This window comes from Triturus cristatus, chromosome 7, assembly GCF_964204655.1.
Source record: "Triturus cristatus chromosome 7, aTriCri1.1, whole genome shotgun sequence".
Classification (NCBI taxonomy): Eukaryota; Metazoa; Chordata; class Amphibia; order Caudata; family Salamandridae; genus Triturus; species Triturus cristatus.
This window is the reverse complement of record NC_140590.1, coordinates 1677371320-1677391976: the sequence shown is the minus strand read 5'-3', so window position 1 is coordinate 1677391976 and position 20657 is coordinate 1677371320. Positions and strand designations below refer to the sequence as shown.

Genomic DNA, 20657 nt, shown 5'->3' with positions numbered 1-20657 from the left:
TGAAAACGACAAAAACCCAATCAGTAGAACCAGAGCTATGCAATTGTAAACATTGAGGTGAAAATGGTGCCTAAAAGCACAAAGCTCCAACTGAGGTCCTCTGGTCGTGCTGGACTGGAACAAAGTCACAAGTTCAGGCCAATCACAATGGAGCGCAGGCTGGATACAGGGACCCAGTTAAGCCCTTGAGCAAAGTACCTTAAATCCTGGTTGTGGAGCATTGCAAGATCCCGTTTCGAGGATGTGTCATACAGTGGCGGTTACCAGCTTTGAATTAGGAGAAGGCTCTGGAGCTTTCCACCCCCAGAGGTGCTTGGAATTTCTTGCTTTCCTGCCCTGGCCCCAGCTGGTCTGGGGAACAATAGATTGACGTCTAAACCTTTGTGAGTGTGCAACGACAGAGTCTTTGTGATGTGCAAGTTTGGTAGGTGACAACTCTGCCCCCCCTATCCAGTCAGAGATGGTACTTCCTGCCAACATCTATTTCCCCTAGTTTCACTGTCTGGGAGCAATACACAAAGACAAACTGACCCATACAGGCTGCAGGTAACTAAATGTTGGGACAAGAAAATGCCAGCGACATTTTCAGCACTGTGATTGATAATCCGACTTTACGATTAGAGAGGGTTTTAAATTGCGATTCTTAGGACACCAAACTTGACATTCCTACTTACTCTCAATTGAAAGGTATTATTTATTAAATGTAATAAGGTAGCCAAATGTTATCCCATGAAAGTGGTAGGCCTTGCAGTAGTGAAAATGAATGTAAGAGTTTTCACTACCAGGACATTTAAAAGTTAAAAGTACATATCCAACTTTTTAAATACACTGAACCCTGCCCTATCGTCTGTTTAGATCCTACCGTAAGGGTACTTCATATGTATAAAAAGAAAGGCTTATGCTTGGCAAAAGGTTCACACACAGGCTGCAATGGCAGGTCTGAGCCATGTTAAAAAGGTTACTTAAGTGGATGGCACAATCAGTGCTGCAGGCCAACTAGTAGCATTTAATTTACAGGCCCTGGAGACAGGTAGTACCACTTTACTAGGGACTTACAAGTAAATTAAATGTTCCAATTGGGTGTAATCCAGTTTCACTATATTTAAGGGAGAGAGCACAAGCACTTTAGCACTGATTAGCAGTGGTAAAGTAACCATACTCTCAAACACCAACAGAAATGGGTTCAGAAAACAGGAGGGTGAAGACAAAAAGTTTGGAGATGACCGTGCAAAAAGGGTTAGGTCTAACAATTTATTAAGGAAATCAGAGTAATCCATGCAAATCGCATTATGTATTAGCACTAACCCATTTTTTATGTTAGCAAGATCCTCACCAGTGATACGGTTTTCTGGAGAAGTTTTGAACATAACTTGCAACATATAACAAAGGCTATTCATGAATGTGTGTAATGAACTCTGCCACAGAAAGACTATGGAGGAAACCTTGAAAGTTACAACTTTCCTAGTACACTAGACATTGCATTCAATAGGCCTTTTGTTTTAATGTTGATCAAGAAAACACATTACGTCATTTGTTTTTGCTTTAGCGGAGCCTGTGGGGTTAGAAGATACGCAGGGAGACCTGATGGGAGGGGTGCATGCAGGAGTGAAGACATACTGAGACAGAAACATCATCCATTTTAACTAATATGGTGGCTTCACTAAAATGTGGCATAACTAGACCATATTGATAAACACACTTCTAAACCATATATTAAACTTGTTTCAACTGTATGCATACTAAATCAACATTTAAGTATTAAATCCAATACAAAAAGCATTATTACTCAGTGTTATTTGCATTCGCGGCCGGTGCAGGTAATAGCGGTGGAGCGGCGGAGCAGGGGCGGGGCAGGGGGGTTGAAGTCGACAGATGACGACAAGGGAAAATACAATTTAAAATAAAGAAAACCACTTACCTTGCACTTGCTTGGTAAGGGATTTTTTTCGCCCTCGTCGTCATCTGTTGACTTCACCCTCCCGTCCCCCGCCCCGCCCCGCACTGGCCGCGACTGGTTATTTGCCGCGCAAAAATATAAACTTAAAAAATACCAGTCACAAATTGATGCCTAAGATAGAGGCTTCTATCACTAACTTCAAAGAAATAGAAACAAGGGAAAATATGTCATCCTTGTTTGGGTTGACCTTAACACCAAACCTGACCCAAGAATGGCTAACAATGAATTATTATATGAAGAAAAAGCATGAGGCAGGTGCCCCTCTCCTCCCATTCTGCAGGCTCATGGGGCATTGGATGGGCATTAAAAATGTACGTAAAAGGAGCCGAATATGACAAGATGAATATTCTTGATTTCATTAAAAAAAATGCACGATGTTATGGCTACATAGATGCATCCACTACTGTTCACATCGGAGCCTCAGCTTCCAGTTATAGAGTGTGTGGTTTATGTTATATGTTGTGCGTCATGTATTGTCTACACCGCTGCATCAACTTAGCATGTATAGAGAAATATATCACAACTTGGTTAAATATATCACGTTTTTTACAGATTGCCATCACAGAGGGAGTGGGTAACTGTGTTATGGAATATTTTAACCGTGTCCTTGTTCTTCCAGACCCATAACAAAAGAAAATACCTATTAGGGTACAGTATCTAAAAGTGCATGTTAATTGAGATACGCACAAACTAGTGATTTTGTATTAATATAGTTATCTACCACCAACATTTAGAGTGTTGAAAGGATCTGTCTAGGTCCTGATGAGAAGGCAGGGGAGGGCTTTGAAACATGTCGACAAAGGAAGTACTGCCCATTAAAGCATAATACCTCCGCTTATTCCCCATTTTTTAATAAACCCAGCTTATAGGAACATTAAAGTTTTTTCTTCCGCATAGCCAGATATTATTTAATCATTCATCACGTTCACGTAACCACTTCTGACCCTTCCACTCGCACTCTTACACCACACATTTTATTGTTTGAAATCAGTGCTCCCCCGTAGTCGTAGGTCGCAGCACGCCCCGTCCCGCAGCGGAGCGGGAAGCCCCCGATGATGAAGCATGCCACCAATGGCCCTTTTGGTGGGTGAGGGGTATTTTAACAAAGCTGTGTGCTTTCCCAGAACGTAGGAGACACACAATTACTGAAAGGACACTTTTTCTTATGCTTATAAGGGTGGATCCTTATGTTTAATACATGTTAAATGCTTTGTAGTCTCAGGGAACCAGGTCCCAGAATCTTCTGGAGCCTTTTCTATAAGAGTTTGTTTCAGATTTTCCCTCACATTCACCTGGGCTTTTTTGTGTGAAGTTAATGATGGATTTGTCATCTTTCCTGCAATTATTGATGGCTTCCACCACAACTTCATTAATGTTGCCTCTTTGTGAGTTCTCGTCTTTTCAGCTCTTATTCCTTGTCGAACTGAGTTGACCTTATGCAGGTGTCTTAGTTGTTATAAATTAAATTTTCCATACTAGGTGGATTGAAATGGATGCCAGGTTTTCCTAAAGGATTGAGACTTTTGCCAAGCATGTAGCCTAGGTATTTGATTTCCTTTAGTTGGTTTGCTTGTAGGTGATCAACGAGTGGTGCTAGTGTGGTGTGGCTCTCAAGACGCCATCTTATTGTTTGCTGCTTTGTTTGAATAGCTAAGTTCTTGGCAGCTAAGAGGGGTTCAGGTGATGATACTTGCTCATAAAGTCATGGAGGTGTTAGATGAAGATGGATAGTGGAAAGTGATCATTAATGGCCCTGTGGAGGACCTTTGTATCTTTCACTATATGCCACGCTTCAAGGTTAACAAGTACTTCAGCTATTTGTAGTTCTGTTGTAGTGAGCTTAAGCTACATTAGTTAGGCTGGAGCTGCGGAATCCCTTGTGACGCTGAGGTCTTCTGTGAGGTCATCTGGGCTCCGCGTTCTTGAGTCGACAGTTGGTGGCTAGCTGCACATGGCATGACTGTGGTGTGGGGTTTTCTCCTAAATAAACTACCTACATCCTAAGAAGAGTATCTTGAGTTACTACAATTTTGGCGATGATTGGAGTTGAATGTGCCAGTCATCAGAAGTGCAGCGAGAGACATACCCATGTTGTGCTGAGAGGAGAGCTGAGTGTGAGATAGAGTTATGGCTCAGTTCCAGTCAAGGAAACTGTCAGACAACGTCAGGTCAGAAAACAAAGGATTGAAAGGGCGTGACATGTACTGAACCATAAGGTGAGCTGACATTTTATGACATTCCGTCTCCGATGTCAGAGCGACGCGATGTTCACGGTGCATATTACCTATATGCATGGTGACTCACCGACTACTGCGTGGTATGGTTTCCCTCAACGGTCACTCACAGCGAGTCGTCAGTCTGCTTTGAGGAAATGCTCAGTTACTGTGGGCAGTTTCTTGGGGGGAAGTGTTCCTAGTTGTCTTTTATAAGAGAGGGAGATGTGTTGTAGTGAGCTTAAGCTGCATTAGTTAGGCTGGAGCTGCGGAATCCCTTATGACGCTCAGGTGTTATGTGAGATCATCGGAGCTCTGCGTTCTCGAGTCGACAGTTGGTGGCTAGCTACGCCTGGCACAACTGTGGTGTGGGGTTTTCTCTCTTGCTAAATAAACTACCTACATCCCAAGAAGAGCATCTTGAGTTACTACAGGTTCCTCTGCTGTAGCCTGTACCTATATGCTGCTGGTTGTTCAGATCTTGCACAACCATTTAAGGAACTCAGTGCCTGACCTGCCATTTGATTACAAGGATCACCACATCTTTCGACCGTTTCTGGCAGGGGATATCCAGTTTTAGCATGCCTCATGCTTTTCCTTCCTCTAATAATTCATGGTTAGCCATTCTTGAGTCAGGTTTAGTGTTAAGGTCAACACAAACAAGGATGACATATTTTCCCTTGTTTCTATTTCTTTGAAGTCAGTGATAGAAGCCTCTAGCTTGGGCATCAATTTGTGACATGTATCTTTTAAGTTTATATTTTTGCGCGGCAAATAACCAGTCACGGCCAGTGCAGATAAGAGCGGTGGGGTGGGGCAGGGCAGGGATGGGGAGGTGAAGTCAACAGATGCCGACGAGGGAAAAAGAAAATCACTTACCAAGCAAGTGCAAGGTAAGTGGTTTTCTTTTTTTTAAATAGTATTTTCCCTCGACGTCATCTGTCGACTTCAACCGCCCTGCCCCGCCCCTGCTCCGCTGCCCCACCGCTATTACCTGCACCGGCCGCGAATGCAAATAACATTGAGTAATGATGCTTTTTGTGTTGGATTTAATACTCAAATGTTGAATTAGTATGCATACAGTTAAAACAAGTTTAATATATGGTTTAGAAGAGTGTTTATCAATATGGTCTAGTTATGCCACATTTTGGTGAAATCACCATATTAGTTAAAATTGATGCTGTTTCTGTCTCAGTGTGTCTTCACTCCTGCATTCACCCCTCCCATCAGGTCTCTCTGCGTATCTTCTAACCCCACAGGCTCCGCGAAAGCAAAGACAAATGACGTAATGTGTTTTCTTGATCAACATTAAAACAAAAGGCCTATTGAATGCAACGTCTAGTGTACTAGGAAAGTTGTAACTTTCAAGGTTTCTTCCATAGTATTTCTGTGGCAGAGTTCATTACACACATTCATGAATAGCCTTTGTTAGATGTTGCAAGTTATATTCAAAACTTCTCCAGAAAACTGTGTCACTGGTGAGGATCTTGCTAACATAGAAAATGGGTTAGTTCTAATACATAATGCGATCTGCACAGATTACTCTGATTTCCTAAAATACATTGTTGGACCTAACCCTTTTTGCAGGGTCATCTCCAAACTTTTTGCCTTCACCCTCCTGTTTTCTGAACCCATTTCTGTTGGCGTTTGAGAGTCTGGTTACTTTACCACTGCTAATCAGTGCTAAAGTGCTTGTGCTGTCTCCCTTAAATATAGTGAAACTGGATTACACCCAATTGGAACATTTAATTTACTTGTAAGTCCCTAGTAAAGAGGTACTACCTGACTCCAGGGCCTGTAAATTAAATGCTACTAGTTGGCCTGCAGCACTGATTGTGCCACCCACTTAAGTAGCCTTTTAAACATGGCTCAGACCTGCCATTGCAGCCTGTGTGAGAACCTTTTGCCAAGCATAAGCCTTTCTTTTTATACATAGGAAGTACCCTTACGGTAGGCCCTAAACAGACGGTAGGGCAGGGTTCAGTGTATTGAAAAAGTTGGATATGTACTTTTAACTTTTAAATGTCCTGGTAGTGGAAAACTCTTACATTCATTTTTCGCTACTGCAAGGCCTACCACTCTTGTGGGATAACATCTGGTTACCTCTTATGCTCTTGTAGCACTACCTCTTCACTCCCCCCTTTTGTTTTTTGCTACACAGCATTTAAGTCATCATAGGGTCCGGTGAGGGAGCCAGTGAGTGGCAAAAGCGCTATGTTATCCTATACGTAATCCAGGAAGGGAGCTGTAAAAGAAGCAGATAACTACGTACAATAAATCAGACAGAAGCCATGCTTGGTTCCTGTTGAAGCAGAGTTTGCAATTTCTGAGCTGTGTGAAACCATTTGAAGGCAGAGATCAAACAAGGCCCCAGGTCAAGACAGAATTCCTGTTGGTGCAGTAGTGACTGGCATGTCCCGAGGGTGGTGGGGCGGGTGGGACATAAAAAAAATAATTAAAAAAAGTACTTACCTGCAAGCGCAACATCCTCCTCGATGGTCTTCTCTCCTTGAGCCAGGCAAGCTTCAAACTCCCAAGCCAATCCTGGCGCTGCTCTCACCAGCATGACAGCAGCACCAGGATTGGTGGGAGCAGCCTCCATCAGTGCTCAGAAGTCGCTGGAGGCTTTTGCTTTCTCTAACCCACGCAGCTGGGTTAGAGAGGTTTAAGTGGGTTGCATGACGTTACAACGCATTCTGTTGCAACGCATGCCTTTACCACGCATGCATTACAACGCGAATGCCATCACCAAGCATATCCTTTACCACGAAAATGCCTTTAACACGCATACTTTTACAACGTTTTTCGTTGTTAAACTATGCATGTTAATGGCATTTTCATGTTAAAGGATATCTCCGATCCCTACAAATTAACCCTTAAAATGTACCCCTGCGAGACACCACCCCCTCATTCCCCCTTACCTCTCCATTCCAAGCACTTCCGATTTGCGTTTTACGTCGTTAAGAGGAAGTGGAAGTGTCTTTCCGTTTCCTCTAACGACGCCGATTGCCTCCACATCTTTTTTCTTAATTAACTGAAAATGACGGAAACTGGTGCGGTTTTTTTCTTTTTTGGGGGGGTGAGACCCTCCAAGTCCCCTTTTTTAAACCTATGCTTTTTTTAATTGTTTTTGGGGGGGACCCCTCCAAACCCCCCTTTTTTTTTACCTTTATCACACATGCCTTTACTACGTATCTCGTAGTAAAGGTGTGCGTGGTAAAGGCTGTTCGTGGTAACCACGCATGCTTTGTAATGCATGCTTGGTTATGGTTATGCGTGGAAACGGCCGCGTTGTAGTGGCCGCTTCCCATTTAAGTGCACATGTGTGGTTGGCCGTTGCAAGATGGCCAGCCAAAAAGACATATGCTGCTTCCAGTCACTAGCAGCTCCACCCCTATCCTGATGCTCCATTAGGGATGGGGTGACGAAAAATAAAATGGTAATGACCATTTCGTTTTTTGTCTCTGGGGGCATTTCAGTGGGTGAACGCTCCGCCGCTCAAACGGAAGAGCCGCTCCTGTGCTGGTGTCTACAAAACATGGCAGCAAATATGGGTTCCCACTTTGTGCATGCTTTTTAGCACAGTTTATAATAGCCGCTCGGACCATCCGCCTGGAAATCCACAATTGTGGCTCCAATACACAAGAGAGGCAACCACATTGATCCAACAAATTATCATCCAAACTTGCTTCTTGATGGTGCACGTGAAATCTACCTGAAAATTATTGAATCCTCTCAATGCCTCGATGGAGCCTAATAACCTACTATCTGTCTCTCAAGCAGGCTTCAGGCAAAGCCTGATGACCATTGACAAGACCTATGATGATATATTTCACATGTCCGAAAGTACATGGAATGCAAAAAAATCCCCCGTACCTGACCTCCATCAACTTGAAACTAGTCTTTGATATTGCCAAAAAGTTACTAATCAGTCCAACCAAAACAAAATTTATGATCATGAATCAGAGGGCCCACTTACAAGAAAGCTTGCGACCGATGGCATATCCCTCAAGAAAGTCCCATTGTTTCATTATTATGGGAACAGTCTTGGTAGCAAACTAACGTAGACCCAACAAAGAGACACAGCATGTTGGACCGTGGTATATAACACAAGAGAGGTTCTACGCTGCAAACATAAACTAGCTGGAGACTCTATTCAAGCATTTTTGAGGTACTCAAGATAAACTTATAATGCAAGCCTTTAGGGTTTCCATGGACTGCACAATTTCTGAAAATATAAGAATTATTTTTAATATGTCTCGGAACCCCCTACAATTGCTAAAATTGGAACTAAGGGCCATATTTAAGACTTTAGTGGTGCAGAGCAGTGCAGCACGTCACCTTGCTGTGCCGCTCTGCATCACAGGGAAGCGGCAGGAATGCGCTATATTTATTAGCGCACTCAATGTAAATACTGGTTTTCAGCTCGTTTTCCAAGGCTTTGAACTGCCGACATCCATTAAGGGTTGTGAAAACACCCCAGGACTTTGGCACCAGCCTCAGCAAGCTTTGTTTTTTATTTGTTCATTTTTTTTGGGGGGAGGAGGGGGCTTGAAGGTGGGGTGGGGCTCAAAAGTGCCTAGTAGGTACTTCTCAGCAGGAGGCCTGCGCCTTACAAGGCCCCACCCACTCCTCACACAGTTAGATGTTTCTTCAAGTTGGCAGGTATGATGTCTGAATAATAGAATTGAAATTCGTATTCGAGGAGTGGAGCCGTGGTCAGTGTGTGGAAAAGCCTGAAATAAGTAAATCTTTTTCAGACTCTTTTTTCAAGTGCATGACCCAGAGTTTGGATCTTGGCCATTTTAAAATAAATGATCCAATAGGCAAAATTCCGAGTCCGAATTTCAGATTCACGGATTGACGTATCTTGTGTTTGACTAAATCAAGGTTTGTCTCTTGTTCAGACAGTGCTTTCACTTCCAGCTAATTTTGGAGGGAGGGTTACACCAAGGTCACTGCTATTAGAGGTCATCAATTTGGAACCCCACTACTTGGGTCTTTATAATACTGTAATTCGATAGGATTTTCCTAGTAGTTGCTCCAACCATGTCCAGGGTTTCTCCCAGAACTTTGGCATTTTCAGGGCAAAAAGCTAAGATACTAAGGGGTAGATTTTCAAACGTTTTACGGTGGGTTAGAATTACAAAAGTGACGCTGGCCAGCAAACAATGGGGCAGATTTACAAGCCCCTTCCAACACGTTTGTGACACAGTGGCGGTGTAAACAATGCGCCACGTTGCGACACATGTACAAAGTGAAGCACCTAGAGAGATGCATCACGTTGTAAAGCCCTGTGCCACATTATACCTGCATCAGGTATAATGCATGCAAGGTGGGCGTTCTGAAGCAAGAAAGCCTCATAAAAGTGACGCAGTGAAATCTACAAGATTTCACTGTGCCACTTCTATGACGCCACTGCGTCAAAGCTGTACGCCTCCTTGAAGCAGGCGTAAGGAGTGATGCAGCACAATAGGTATAGGCCTTCCTGAGCATTGCTGGAGTTGCGTCGTGCTTGCGACATGCCTCCAGCAATGTGAGACCTTTGCGCCAACAGATGCGTGACGCATCTGTCAATCCTTGTGGCATGGTGCGCCGCATTCTAAATGCGACGCATCCACGGTGGCGTAAGGGTTTTTTAGCATGACGCAAGTAAACTGATGCATCTCTGCTATGATGCAGAGATGTGTCAGTTTCTTGTAAATCTGCCCCACTATGTTTTGGGGAATTTAGGGGCATATTATCAATGGCCAGCGATGATTATCGCTGGCCGTGCTTAGCGATAATAATATTATCGCCGGCTATCTCTGGAATTTATCACCCTGGTATCTCCAGGGCGATAAAAATTCCAGAGATAGCGAGGTTATCGCCCTTTTGCAGGGAACATTGCTGGTTTTCCAGCGATGTTTCCTGCAAAAGGGCGATAACCTTGCTGATCGTATCAGCATAATTCACCCCCTATGTTAGGGATGGCTAAGTCAGGATTTTAGCAGACATTAGATTGTTTTCGCCAAAATCTAACGTCTGCTAAATTCATGTGGGCTGCCTTGTAAATATAGCGATGTAAACATCTGCGATATTTGCAAGTCCATCCGGGGTACGCCCAGTGACGCCCACTTTGCATCTCATTGGACATGCAAAGGAAGACGTTGGGAAAAAAGGTACTAACATGCGATTATGCATGTTAGCACCCTCTTGTAAATAGGGCGCTGGTTTTATCTCAGCTTTTTTGGCTTTGTAAGCCAAAAAAGTGGAGATAAAGCCCTTGTATATATGCCCCTTACTTTCCAGGGCAAAAGTTGTTTTGCGCTGGAAAGCACCCTAAAAGTAGTGCAAAGCACTGCTTTGAGTTACTTAGCACCAAGGGAGCGTTACATGGGTGGTACATGGGTGTTCCCATGCAACCACCAATGCCTCTTGAAGCAAACCCCAATCTACAAACAATTGTAGACAGGGTTTAGCATCAAGAGTTGATGCCACTTCAAAGGTGGCACTAACAGGAGAAATGCTTTTATTTCTCTTTTCTTTTCCAACTTTGCATGCGTGCTGCACTGTGGAGCACACATAAGTGGAAAAAGTTTTCAAACTTGACTAGGCATGGTATTTTTTACAGGAAAGATACCCTTCCTGTACAAAACCTATACTAGACTCACGCACACACCCTAGCGCTAGGGCGCTAAGGTGTATGTGTGGCGCTCGGCAGGTGAAACAGCGCCGGAGCTATGGAGAGGGGAGGAGAGAGCCATATCAATAAAGATATGACGCTTTCCTGCTCCTTTCTGTCATGCAACGCAGCACAGCCTCTATGGGTGCTGCGCTGCGTTGCATGTATTTAAAAAACAAATCTGCACCTAATTCTGTGCACACAAATAAGTATGCAAACTACTTAGGGGCAGATTTTTTTTTTTTAATGCAATGCAGCACAGCACCCAAAAAGGCACCCTTCCTGTACTTTTCAGTTTTGCGTTGGCAAGTGAATTACCCCCAAAAACATTTTGTGCTACTTCGAGTTACTTTTGTGTCCCCAACCCAGCGCAAAATGTTTAAAAGTCTACCCCCTAGAGCCATATTTATGACCAGGTTTGCATCGCTCTGCGACGCATACCTTAAGTCATATATTTTAAGCCACTTTGCGTGGCTTTGAGTGGCTACAAAACTATGGAGTAATGCAACACAGCGCAAACTGCTGTGTTGCACTACTCTGCCCTAGGTAGGTGTTCCATTGGTGTTGCTTGGGTGTTCCACCCAACTCCCATGGTGTCTGATGCATTCACAGATTTACAAGACCTTGTAAACCTGGGAATGCACCAAAAAGATACACCTCCCCAGGGGAGGCATTACAAGGAGAAATATGTTTATTTCTCCTCGTTATCCACACGTAGAAAGAGGAAACAGCCTCTCAAAATTGTGTTTGTGCAGGAAGGTGTCCCTTACTGAACAAAAACAATCCTGCCTACATCACAAGCACCTTTGTCCCATGGGGCAAGGGTACCTGTGTTGGCGCTAGGCTGCCAAGACAGCACCAGCCCCCTGGAGCTTGGGGGCCCCCACACCGCGTGCGCTGCGGGGGCCTGTGTTACGCCCCATCCTCAGCAAGATTTTTTTGGGGTGGGAGGAGGGGGCTTTGGTGCAGGGTGGGGTTCAAAAGTGCCTCGTAGGTACATCTCGGCACTATGCCCCGCCCCTTCAAGGCCCCGCCCCCTCCTCACTCTGTGAGATTGCTCTTCAAGTTGGCAGGTATGGACATGCAATTGTACATCATGTAATGGTATGCACATAGCGTCTGACTGTCTGCACATCTCATACTAAGGATAATGTTCCCTTCCCTTCTTGTAACCTTTCAGCCTTTTGAAGTGCATTATAAAATTTTATTTTTTTGATTTTGCGGGGAGAGGTGGAGGGGGGAGTCAACCTGAACATGAACCTGGCAGGTGCTGAGACTAAGTGCTTTCACAATGCTTGCCTTTTGCTCTACTGGCAGTGAGACGGTGACAAGATTTCTTTCAAGAGGCCTGCATTTAGCAGCCAGGCAAGCGAAGTCACACAAGTGACATATTCGGTCTGCAGGTACAGCCCCATAATTCTCTTCACTGCACTCCCCATCTTCTTGTAATAGATGTAAAACACATTATCATGTGTGTTGGTATTTGAAGGTCGCACACCAGTAGCGGCTCGTGGAGGGAGTGCCGTGGGGTGGTGAGGCGGGGCGGGCGGGCCCGGGGAGGGGCAAGGTGGGGGGTAGTAAACTCCGGCTCATGGCCGACCAGAGTAATGTAAATAAATAAACAAATAAAAATGAATTCCATTGCGCGCACGGAAACGCCAAATGCGTTGCAGCGCGCGCAATGACTTTCGTTTTATTTATTTATTTATTTATTTATTTACATTAATCCGGTAGACCGTGAGCCGGAGTTTACTACCCTCCACCCGGCCCCTCCCCTGCCCCGTAAACTCCCTCCACGAGCCGCTACTGTCGCTCACTCGACATGCTCGGTAGCTGACAGCAGTTTCCCTGCTGAATAAGGCCTGACTGGAGTTGATATTTTCTGACCTGTTTCTTTCTGGAATGTTTCATTATTCTATTATCTGTTGCGGAAATTCCACCAGGCAGAACATACTTGAGGGCAAAAGTGTAATCAAACCTACGCCTATTTAGGGGCTGACTACATTCTTGTTTGTCCTAAATAGGGCCGTTTTACCTGGAGCAGCATCGCCAACCTGGTGCCAAGCCTCCATTTGTGTACACCCACTAGATGGCCACAAGATGTCCTCGTAACGTAAGAAAAAAAATTATATATATATCAGATCAAAAAATATCAGATCACATTAATTCTAGGCCTGGGCGGTAAATTCCGTTCTGCTCGCGGAATTTGCGAAATTTCGGTAATTTTGCGTTCCGCAGGCAACGCGGAATTGCCCAAAATTCTGCGTTCCGCGGCTTCGCAGAATTTTTTGCTTGTCCGCGCTCTCAAAATGCGTGTTAGCAAGATATTTCCCCCGAGCACGCAAACAGCATTCGCGAACAGGAAAAAAGCACAGGACATCCACAGGCACCTAGGTTGTGCTCGCCCAGGCTCTCTTTGTAGAGGGCCCACACACAAATACACAGGACACTCACAGACATACAAACACACCAGACACCCACATACACACAGAAGTGCTCGCCTGGGCTCTTTATATTGCGTTTATTGAGTGTTAACACATACTCCAACACAAACACATCAAACACCCACAGACACACAGTTTGTGCCCGCCTTGGTTCTTTTTATTAAGGGTTAACACATACTCCCACACTAACACACCAGACACACAGACTGGCTCCCCCACCCGCTTTAGGTCTCGCCTAGCGTTGCAGCGCTAATGCGCTGCCATCGCTTTGCGAGGCATGCAGTATACACTATAGGTCCACTCTCCTGACCATCTTTTTCATTCGCTTAGGTCCTAAATGCTGCCTTCCGATTGGTTTTGGGCATTGTTAGTCCCTCCTCATGACGAGCATGTCGTCATTTGTATCCTTCCACAGCTATTGGCCCCTTTACTCCTGCACTGTTTTCTTCCCTGTCTGCCCCCTGCCGCTGTCCGTAACTTCTCAGACCCCCCGCCCCTTCCTGCCTTCTCGCTCGCTCACCTCTGGTACTCTGGGGAGAGAGGCGCCCAGGAGCAGCGGCAGAAAAAACTTGCGGCTGCCACTCGAAGTGCAACAAGGAAAGCAAAACCGGGCAGGCCTCCCGGATACACCTGGAGCAACCCGCCTGTGGCCAAGAAAAAATAATCGGGCAGCTCGCATCTGGAAACAGGCTGGCTTTCGGAAATACACAGAGGTGCCCAGAGCCGTAGATGCCTCTTTCAAGTTTGCGCTAAGTTGCACCTTTGCCAATGCTTGTTATTTTCTGCGCACCGTGCGCGCTTTCACTTTTATTGTTGTTTCGCAATGGCGGCCACCGCACACACCACTCGCGGGACCCTGCCCTTGAGCAATGGCAGCCGCATGCAGTACGGTCTGACTCTTGCCCATCCACCATTCAGCTTCTCTGCTTCTATATTCGGCAAGCCCAGTATGCCGGCCACTTCAGGAGGAACGCAGCATGTTTTCTTTCATCAACATGGCGCCCGCCGCACTTCAACTTGTAACATGGCAGCTCGTTCCCGGGGTTTGCTTGCTGTGTGTTTTCAGCTTGTTATAGATAGAGTGGAATGCTGCGTACGCATGAGCCATTGCAGCCCCTTCCATTCCCCATTGTTTCCTACAGTTGGAGTTTGAGGTGAGCAGTAACAAACTGTATGTAAAACGTGAATATGGCATTTACTCCAGGAGTTCGGAGGGGAGCGGACAGTGACGTCAGCGCTGGGTCCAGCGGGTAGGCCAAAGTGATGTCAGAGTGGGTGAGTGAGGGTCGGCAGCTGAGAGGTGCTTGGTGGTGTGAGGGCTCTTCCTGTACCCCGCCCCACCTTTTTACGGCTTTGAGGGTGGGTGGTTGGGTCGGAGGCCTGGGAGTCGTGAAGCTGCAACGCCAACTGATGTAGCGCTTGAGCCACTCAGTGGACATGAGGCGCTGCGCACAATCACGTGGTTGTCTTAACGGCGCATTCTAAGTATCCAGCGAAGATGTTCACTGCCTCTCCATTGAGAACTCTCGTGCACATCCAGAGAAGTTTTTATCGGGAATTTTAGACACAAAAATGTATGTGGCACACTTTCCACATACTTTGCTAACTTTTTTAAGGTTCTAAATGCAACTGTACATTTATTCGTTGTTAGTTTACTATGTCTTTGTGCACAGCAGACGGGAATGCCTCTTGGCGCTTGATTAGTGGGCGTTGAGGGAGTCCTACAGAGGATAATGATCAAATGTGTGCCCTTTTTGATTGCTAAAAATGTTTGCTTGCAATGGATGCTTTCTAACAAAACATGTGCGCCTTTTTATGTAACAAAGTACATTATATTTGGGGGGGCTCAATGTTAACAAATCGCATTCACTATTGACAAAACTGTCTCATTATGCGCGATCCAACCCCAAAAAGTGTACCCCTTCTGGATCACAAACTAAAATTATTTGGCGGCAGGTGAGTGCGCATCTATTATTATTAGTAGTAGTTATGTTTCAGTGTCCTAAGTTTGTTTCTTTTTTTTCTCATTCTGATTCGTGACAAGTGGTGTGTGTGTGAGGGGGTTGTGTTTTTTTTACAAATATATTTATACACACAGTCTACCTGTCCCCATTTCCTGCCCCTACACTAACATGATGTGTGAAATGCTTTACACATGGCAAATAGCAATGCCAGCAGGACCTCTGGACACCTTTTTGATCACCGGGGTAACTCCCACAGTCCCGGAAGCATGTCATGGGGGTTGCATATTGGCACCCCACCCCTTCCTACCCACCTATTCCCTCCTCCTGCCTTCACACTTCGCCCTGCCATGCCCTTTACCCTTTGCAGGGGTTCGCCAGGCTGCTTCCCTTCTCGGTCCTGACCATGGCACCTGGTGGTTGGGGGGGGGGGGGGGGGTCTGTGGGGGCAGATTGTCTGTTGTACAAAGCTTGTCATGTGAACTTGCCCTATGCTGGCACACGGTGCTTCTTGTGACTTGTCCCTAGTGGTCACCGGTGGCAGATATTAATGTGAGCATCCTTCCATCATTTTCTTCTTGCGACCTGCCAGCGGGCAGGAGAGAGGCTGTGCTTTAAACGGAAACATAGAAGTGCAGGCACTCACTATTTAGAGTACTTGTGCAGTGCTTGTACTCTCCCATTATAGGCATTGCAGCAGTACTGAACCTGAGTGCCACACAGTACTGTACCTGTCCATTTAAGGCACTGGGGAGACTGCTGTCATTCCTATTGAGGCAGTCTGTGTCTCCAATGAGCCTCTGGGATGTCTGCCTGGTACATGATGTGACTGCATTCACTGGATGCCCTTCTGTAACTCTGCCCTGTGCCATGTGTGACCATCCTTGCTCCGTCCCTCGACACCGCCACCTGACAGTACTAAAACTTTTAAGCAGATATGCAAAGCCATCTCCAACGGATTCATTCATGCCACTTAAATGGCTTTAAGGCGCTATCAGTTAGAGCACATGGTTTCGTGATTCGAGCTAGCTTACCATACCAAGTATACAGTGAGTTCTAAATTTTACATTGCCTGTCCTGGAAGACACAGGCACAACAAAATTTACTTTTTTTAATTTAATTTCTTAATTAGTTAAGGTGGCACTGCGGCTGGCCCCCAGCTGCAGACAATATGCTGCATGGCTAAATGCGTATTAGGCCCAAATGCGAGACCACTTGCATTGCAAATGGTTTTTTTAGGACTTGTGCCCCGAAAAAAAGCATTGCTGACTAACAAGGAAGAAAAATTGTAAGTTCAGCCGAAATTTCACAGAACACTAACCGCATAAAATCACAATGGTAGGTGTATATTCCCAAGAAACATTTCGAAAGAATAGTTGAAAAATTGCCAAAGCCAGCTATTTCCTGTTGTCTTAGGGTGGTAGAAATGTATGCAGGGTTTGTAAGGAAAGTTAATGAAAGTCCTGTTTTCTACAAAGGTGTTCAAGAAGGGAGCACAGGTACAGGGAAGAATTCACGTGCATCAGTGGTGAAGCTGGGCCCGCTCCAAAGGTGTTTCCTATGCAGGCTTCTAGAGATACCAGTGAGTCCTGGGGTGGAGATGGCTCGACATTGACTAAAATACATGTGCGGTAACTCTGCCATACCTCTAGGTTCTCACAGGACGCTTACGTTTAATACTCACTACTTAAGAAAGATGTGAGCAGTTAAAATCCCACACATTTGTGCAGGCAATTGGCTCAAGGAGTGGTTTACTTGTAAAGAGTTTAATAAATCCCCTCCCAGGGTTTGTAGAAGGATTATCTACCTACAGTAGTAAACGTTCAAAGCAGAATGTGTGCAAAGTGTAAAATTTTTACTGCAGCCTGCCCTTCAATGTCAATGGTTCAGAGTCAGGTGAGCAAGATGCTTAGATGAGGGGGGTCATTCTTCTTTAACAGTTTAAGTAGCAATGAGTCTGGCTGAAGATATTCTAAGGACATGCTGGCCAGTGCAGCCTTTGCGCGTCATAGCGAACTTGATATTTCACGCCCAGAAGAGGTATACAGACATGTCTATAACTAAACAATTGTTTTGAAATTAATACTAGTGGTCCAACTTTGAAGACGAACAGGACCATAATATTTTGCATTTCAGAGTACGTGCAGTGCTGCCCTGGAAGCTATAAAAACTGACTTAAAAGCAGTGGGCTTAGAGAACATGTGGCCCTTTGCAGTTTTTGTCATGAAACCTTATTGTTCTGATGTCTGTATGCTTTAATAGGCCTAATATAGACATTAATATTGAGGTTAACATCAGTGTGGCTCATAAAAGAAGCCCGGCACTGGTCAAATATTATTCCTAACACGGTGCCATCACCCCCTTCTCAAATGGAAAACTACCTATACAGCTTGTGTAGTGGCAGCAAAACTTTGGGGCCTATTCACAAAGGCATTTTGGAGTATATTCGGTGGTGCTCCTTTAGTGCTCTATTTTATGCATTTATATGCCTTTGTGAATTGCTTTCAAAATATTTACAAGTGGAATAAAATGTGAATATTCAGGAAATATTCATATACATTTAGCAGATATAGAAATGACTGTGCCATTTTTGCACTTTAACTAATAGGAAGTTGCACATTTCAGGGCCAATTCACAGAGGCATGTAAGATTATGTAAATGAGTACTCTTGTACTACTGCTGCTTGGACTTGTAAATGCTTTATTGAAAGCCCCCTTTTTTAGGTTGAGCATTCGAGACCGCTTGTATATACTTTAGTATATACTTTAGTATGTACTTATATGTGTATGTACTTTTTGGGATCTGGAGATCAGCCCTAGGACTTGTCTGCTTCCACTTAGGGACTTTTTTCTGTTCATCTGCCTCCATTTAACTGTCTTGATAGAACACGACCAGCAGAGGTCAGTAAAATACCAGAATTGCTTTCTGCTGAGGGACTTTCTTTTTTTATTTTTCTGGCAACTGCCTCTATTTAACTTTCTTGAGAGAGAACAACCAGCAGAGGTCAGTAAAATACCAGAATACCTTTAGCATTCTCTAGATTCCAGTCCATAGAAATTGTCTTTCACGAGCACCCTTAGACAATAATATTTTTTTCAAATCTTCTATTTTCATTGATATAACCACCAAAAGCCCTGCTTTTATATTAAAAATAGAGCTTTGGATTATACCATTTCCCGCTGAAAGGCAATATTTCTCTCCATGTGTTCCCATACCTGGTGTGTCACGCAGTTTGGTGCTTACTTCCCCTCCATGTTAAAGAACATTAGATGTTTCAGCACCCAGGCTAATGTGCTGCATAGCTAAATACATATAAGGTCCCAAAGGCGAGACCGATTGCATTGCAAACGCTTGTTTTTGAGGGTTATCACCGGTGGGAGAGCTGTCTGGAGAACAATGCAGACTGCTGATAGCTGGTGATTAGCAGTGGGAATAGGTGTGTGCTTCAGTGAGAGAAATAGTTGCTTCTTGTTTTATGTCTTGTTTCCTCGGGGCTGAGGGCTGTTTTGGGACGGGGCAGGGGGGATTATCGACGTGGGAGGAGTGCAGGGGGTGGGGCTCTGGGAGGGTGTGTGATCTGGTTTGACCGGTTTCTCAAAGCGCCCGGGGCTCAGTCTCTGTCTGGGTCTGCCTCAATCAGTCCGCCTTTAACCTGAACAAAGTCTCCTCGGCCTCTAAGGCTGCAGCTTTGAGCAGACAGCTCTTGGGCGGAAAGGGAATTCACCCCTGCCAGGCAACTCGACGCGGGCCCTGCCGGGCATTCTCTGGGGAGGCATCGACTGTGCCAGGGAGTCCTGGGAGAGACAGCAGCTCTCCGTGAGGCATACAACGGCGCTGCCAGGCATACGCTTAAGAGGGACACATCTCTGACAAACAGCTCCAGGAGGGAATACATCATTTCATCCAGGAATCCCCAAGGAGGCGCGAGCTCTTCCAGCGGACGGAGCGGGCACGAGCTCTGACAGTCAGACCTGGACCTTAGTACATTTCTCAGTTGTGCCAAGCGTACCCCAGGACTACCCCCAGGTGCGATGGAACTGTAACCAGCCACCAGCTCTGCCGTCCTTTCCAGGGCACCCACCAACCCTCCCAGGCAGGTTACCGTGGTGCCCGCTGCCGGATTTAAAAAAAACTCTCCCACGCCGGCCGGTTCCTACTCCTCCAGCCCTGAGATGGGCGGGCTGACCCGGCTATTCATCCTGCTCCTGGCGGTAAGTATTCACTTTATCTTTTACGCATTGTGAAATTCCAGTCAGTTTTAGCACTGATAACCAGAGCTGACAAATGTGTTCATTCATTTCTCTTTTAAAAGTAAGCCGAGATATCCCAGACAGTTAACACCGGTCTGAAAAAGAACAATCCGTGCAAAACAGCAGTGCAAATTTAGTACTTGTGTGTTACAAGGGATGGAGAAAAACATTGTGCTTCTGTCTAAATCCGAGAGGACATTTTGCACTCGGGCAAAGATTGTACAAAGTAATGTATTTTATCAATTTCTCTTCAAATAGTGTGAAATTACTTCCCTGCATGCTCCCTGGTGCAATTACAATTTGCTACTTTCGCTATCACACTGAGAGCATAACTAGTGAACATGGGTTTGCACTCTTTTCTGGTGCATCAGTGCAAACTCTCTGTGCTGTGGAGAGAGATCAGCTACCTCAGCAGAACTCCTAGAAAGTAGACTTTCAAGCCGTTTCGCTTTTGTTAACTTGTTGGTATTCTATGCTGTTTAAATATTGGCCCCTTCTGTTACTATCTTCATACTCATGTAAAGCGCTCTGATACCTCTGGGTCTAGCCAGCGCTATATAAAACTTCTAAAATAAATTAAAAAATAAATAAATAAACTCACGAAATCACAAATGACCATGCATTTCTGGGCCCCTCATTACGAGTGGTCCGTATATTCCAATATGTGTGGCCCATATATTCCAATATGTGTGGTCTGCATATTCCGATGTGTGTGGTCCGTATATTCCGATATGTGTGTCCCTGCCATATCGGCGCATACTGGAATCATTTGAGTTGCAGCTAACATCTCGCAATTTTGTCCGGTTAAAACTTGGCAGGTTAAACTGTTAAACTTGCTAGAATTTATAGATAGATTAGAGAGATAGATAGGCAGGCAGACAGGCAGGCCAGGCAGATAGATCGACAGGCAGGAACATAAATAGATAGAAAGGCAGGCAGGAAGGAAAATAGATAGAATGGATGGATGGATGGATGGATGGATGGATGGATGGATGGATGGATGGATGGATGGATAGATAGATAGATAGATATAGGAAACAGCCTTTACTACGCAACCGTTACAACGCATGCCATTACCCCACATTCCGTTGCAATGCAAAAGGTGTGCAGCAGTGGGTAGAGGCGTTGGATTTAACTCCAACACCTTCCCTACTGTTGCACTCACTGG

The 20657-nt window shown here is 45.1% G+C and overlaps 1 protein-coding gene across 1 annotated transcript in view; it reads left to right on the top strand.

Annotated features, from left to right (window-relative positions):
* Positions 1 to 18902: 18902 nt before the first annotated feature.
* CDH26 (cadherin 26) overlaps positions 18903 to 20657 on the top strand; it is a 379962-nt gene continuing 378207 nt past the window's right edge. The window contains exon 1 of the mRNA XM_085619786.1: positions 18903 to 19450. Within this exon, the coding sequence (XP_085475912.1) occupies positions 19412 to 19450 (39 nt within the window). The 5' untranslated portion in view covers positions 18903 to 19411. The remainder of the gene's footprint in view (positions 19451 to 20657) is intronic.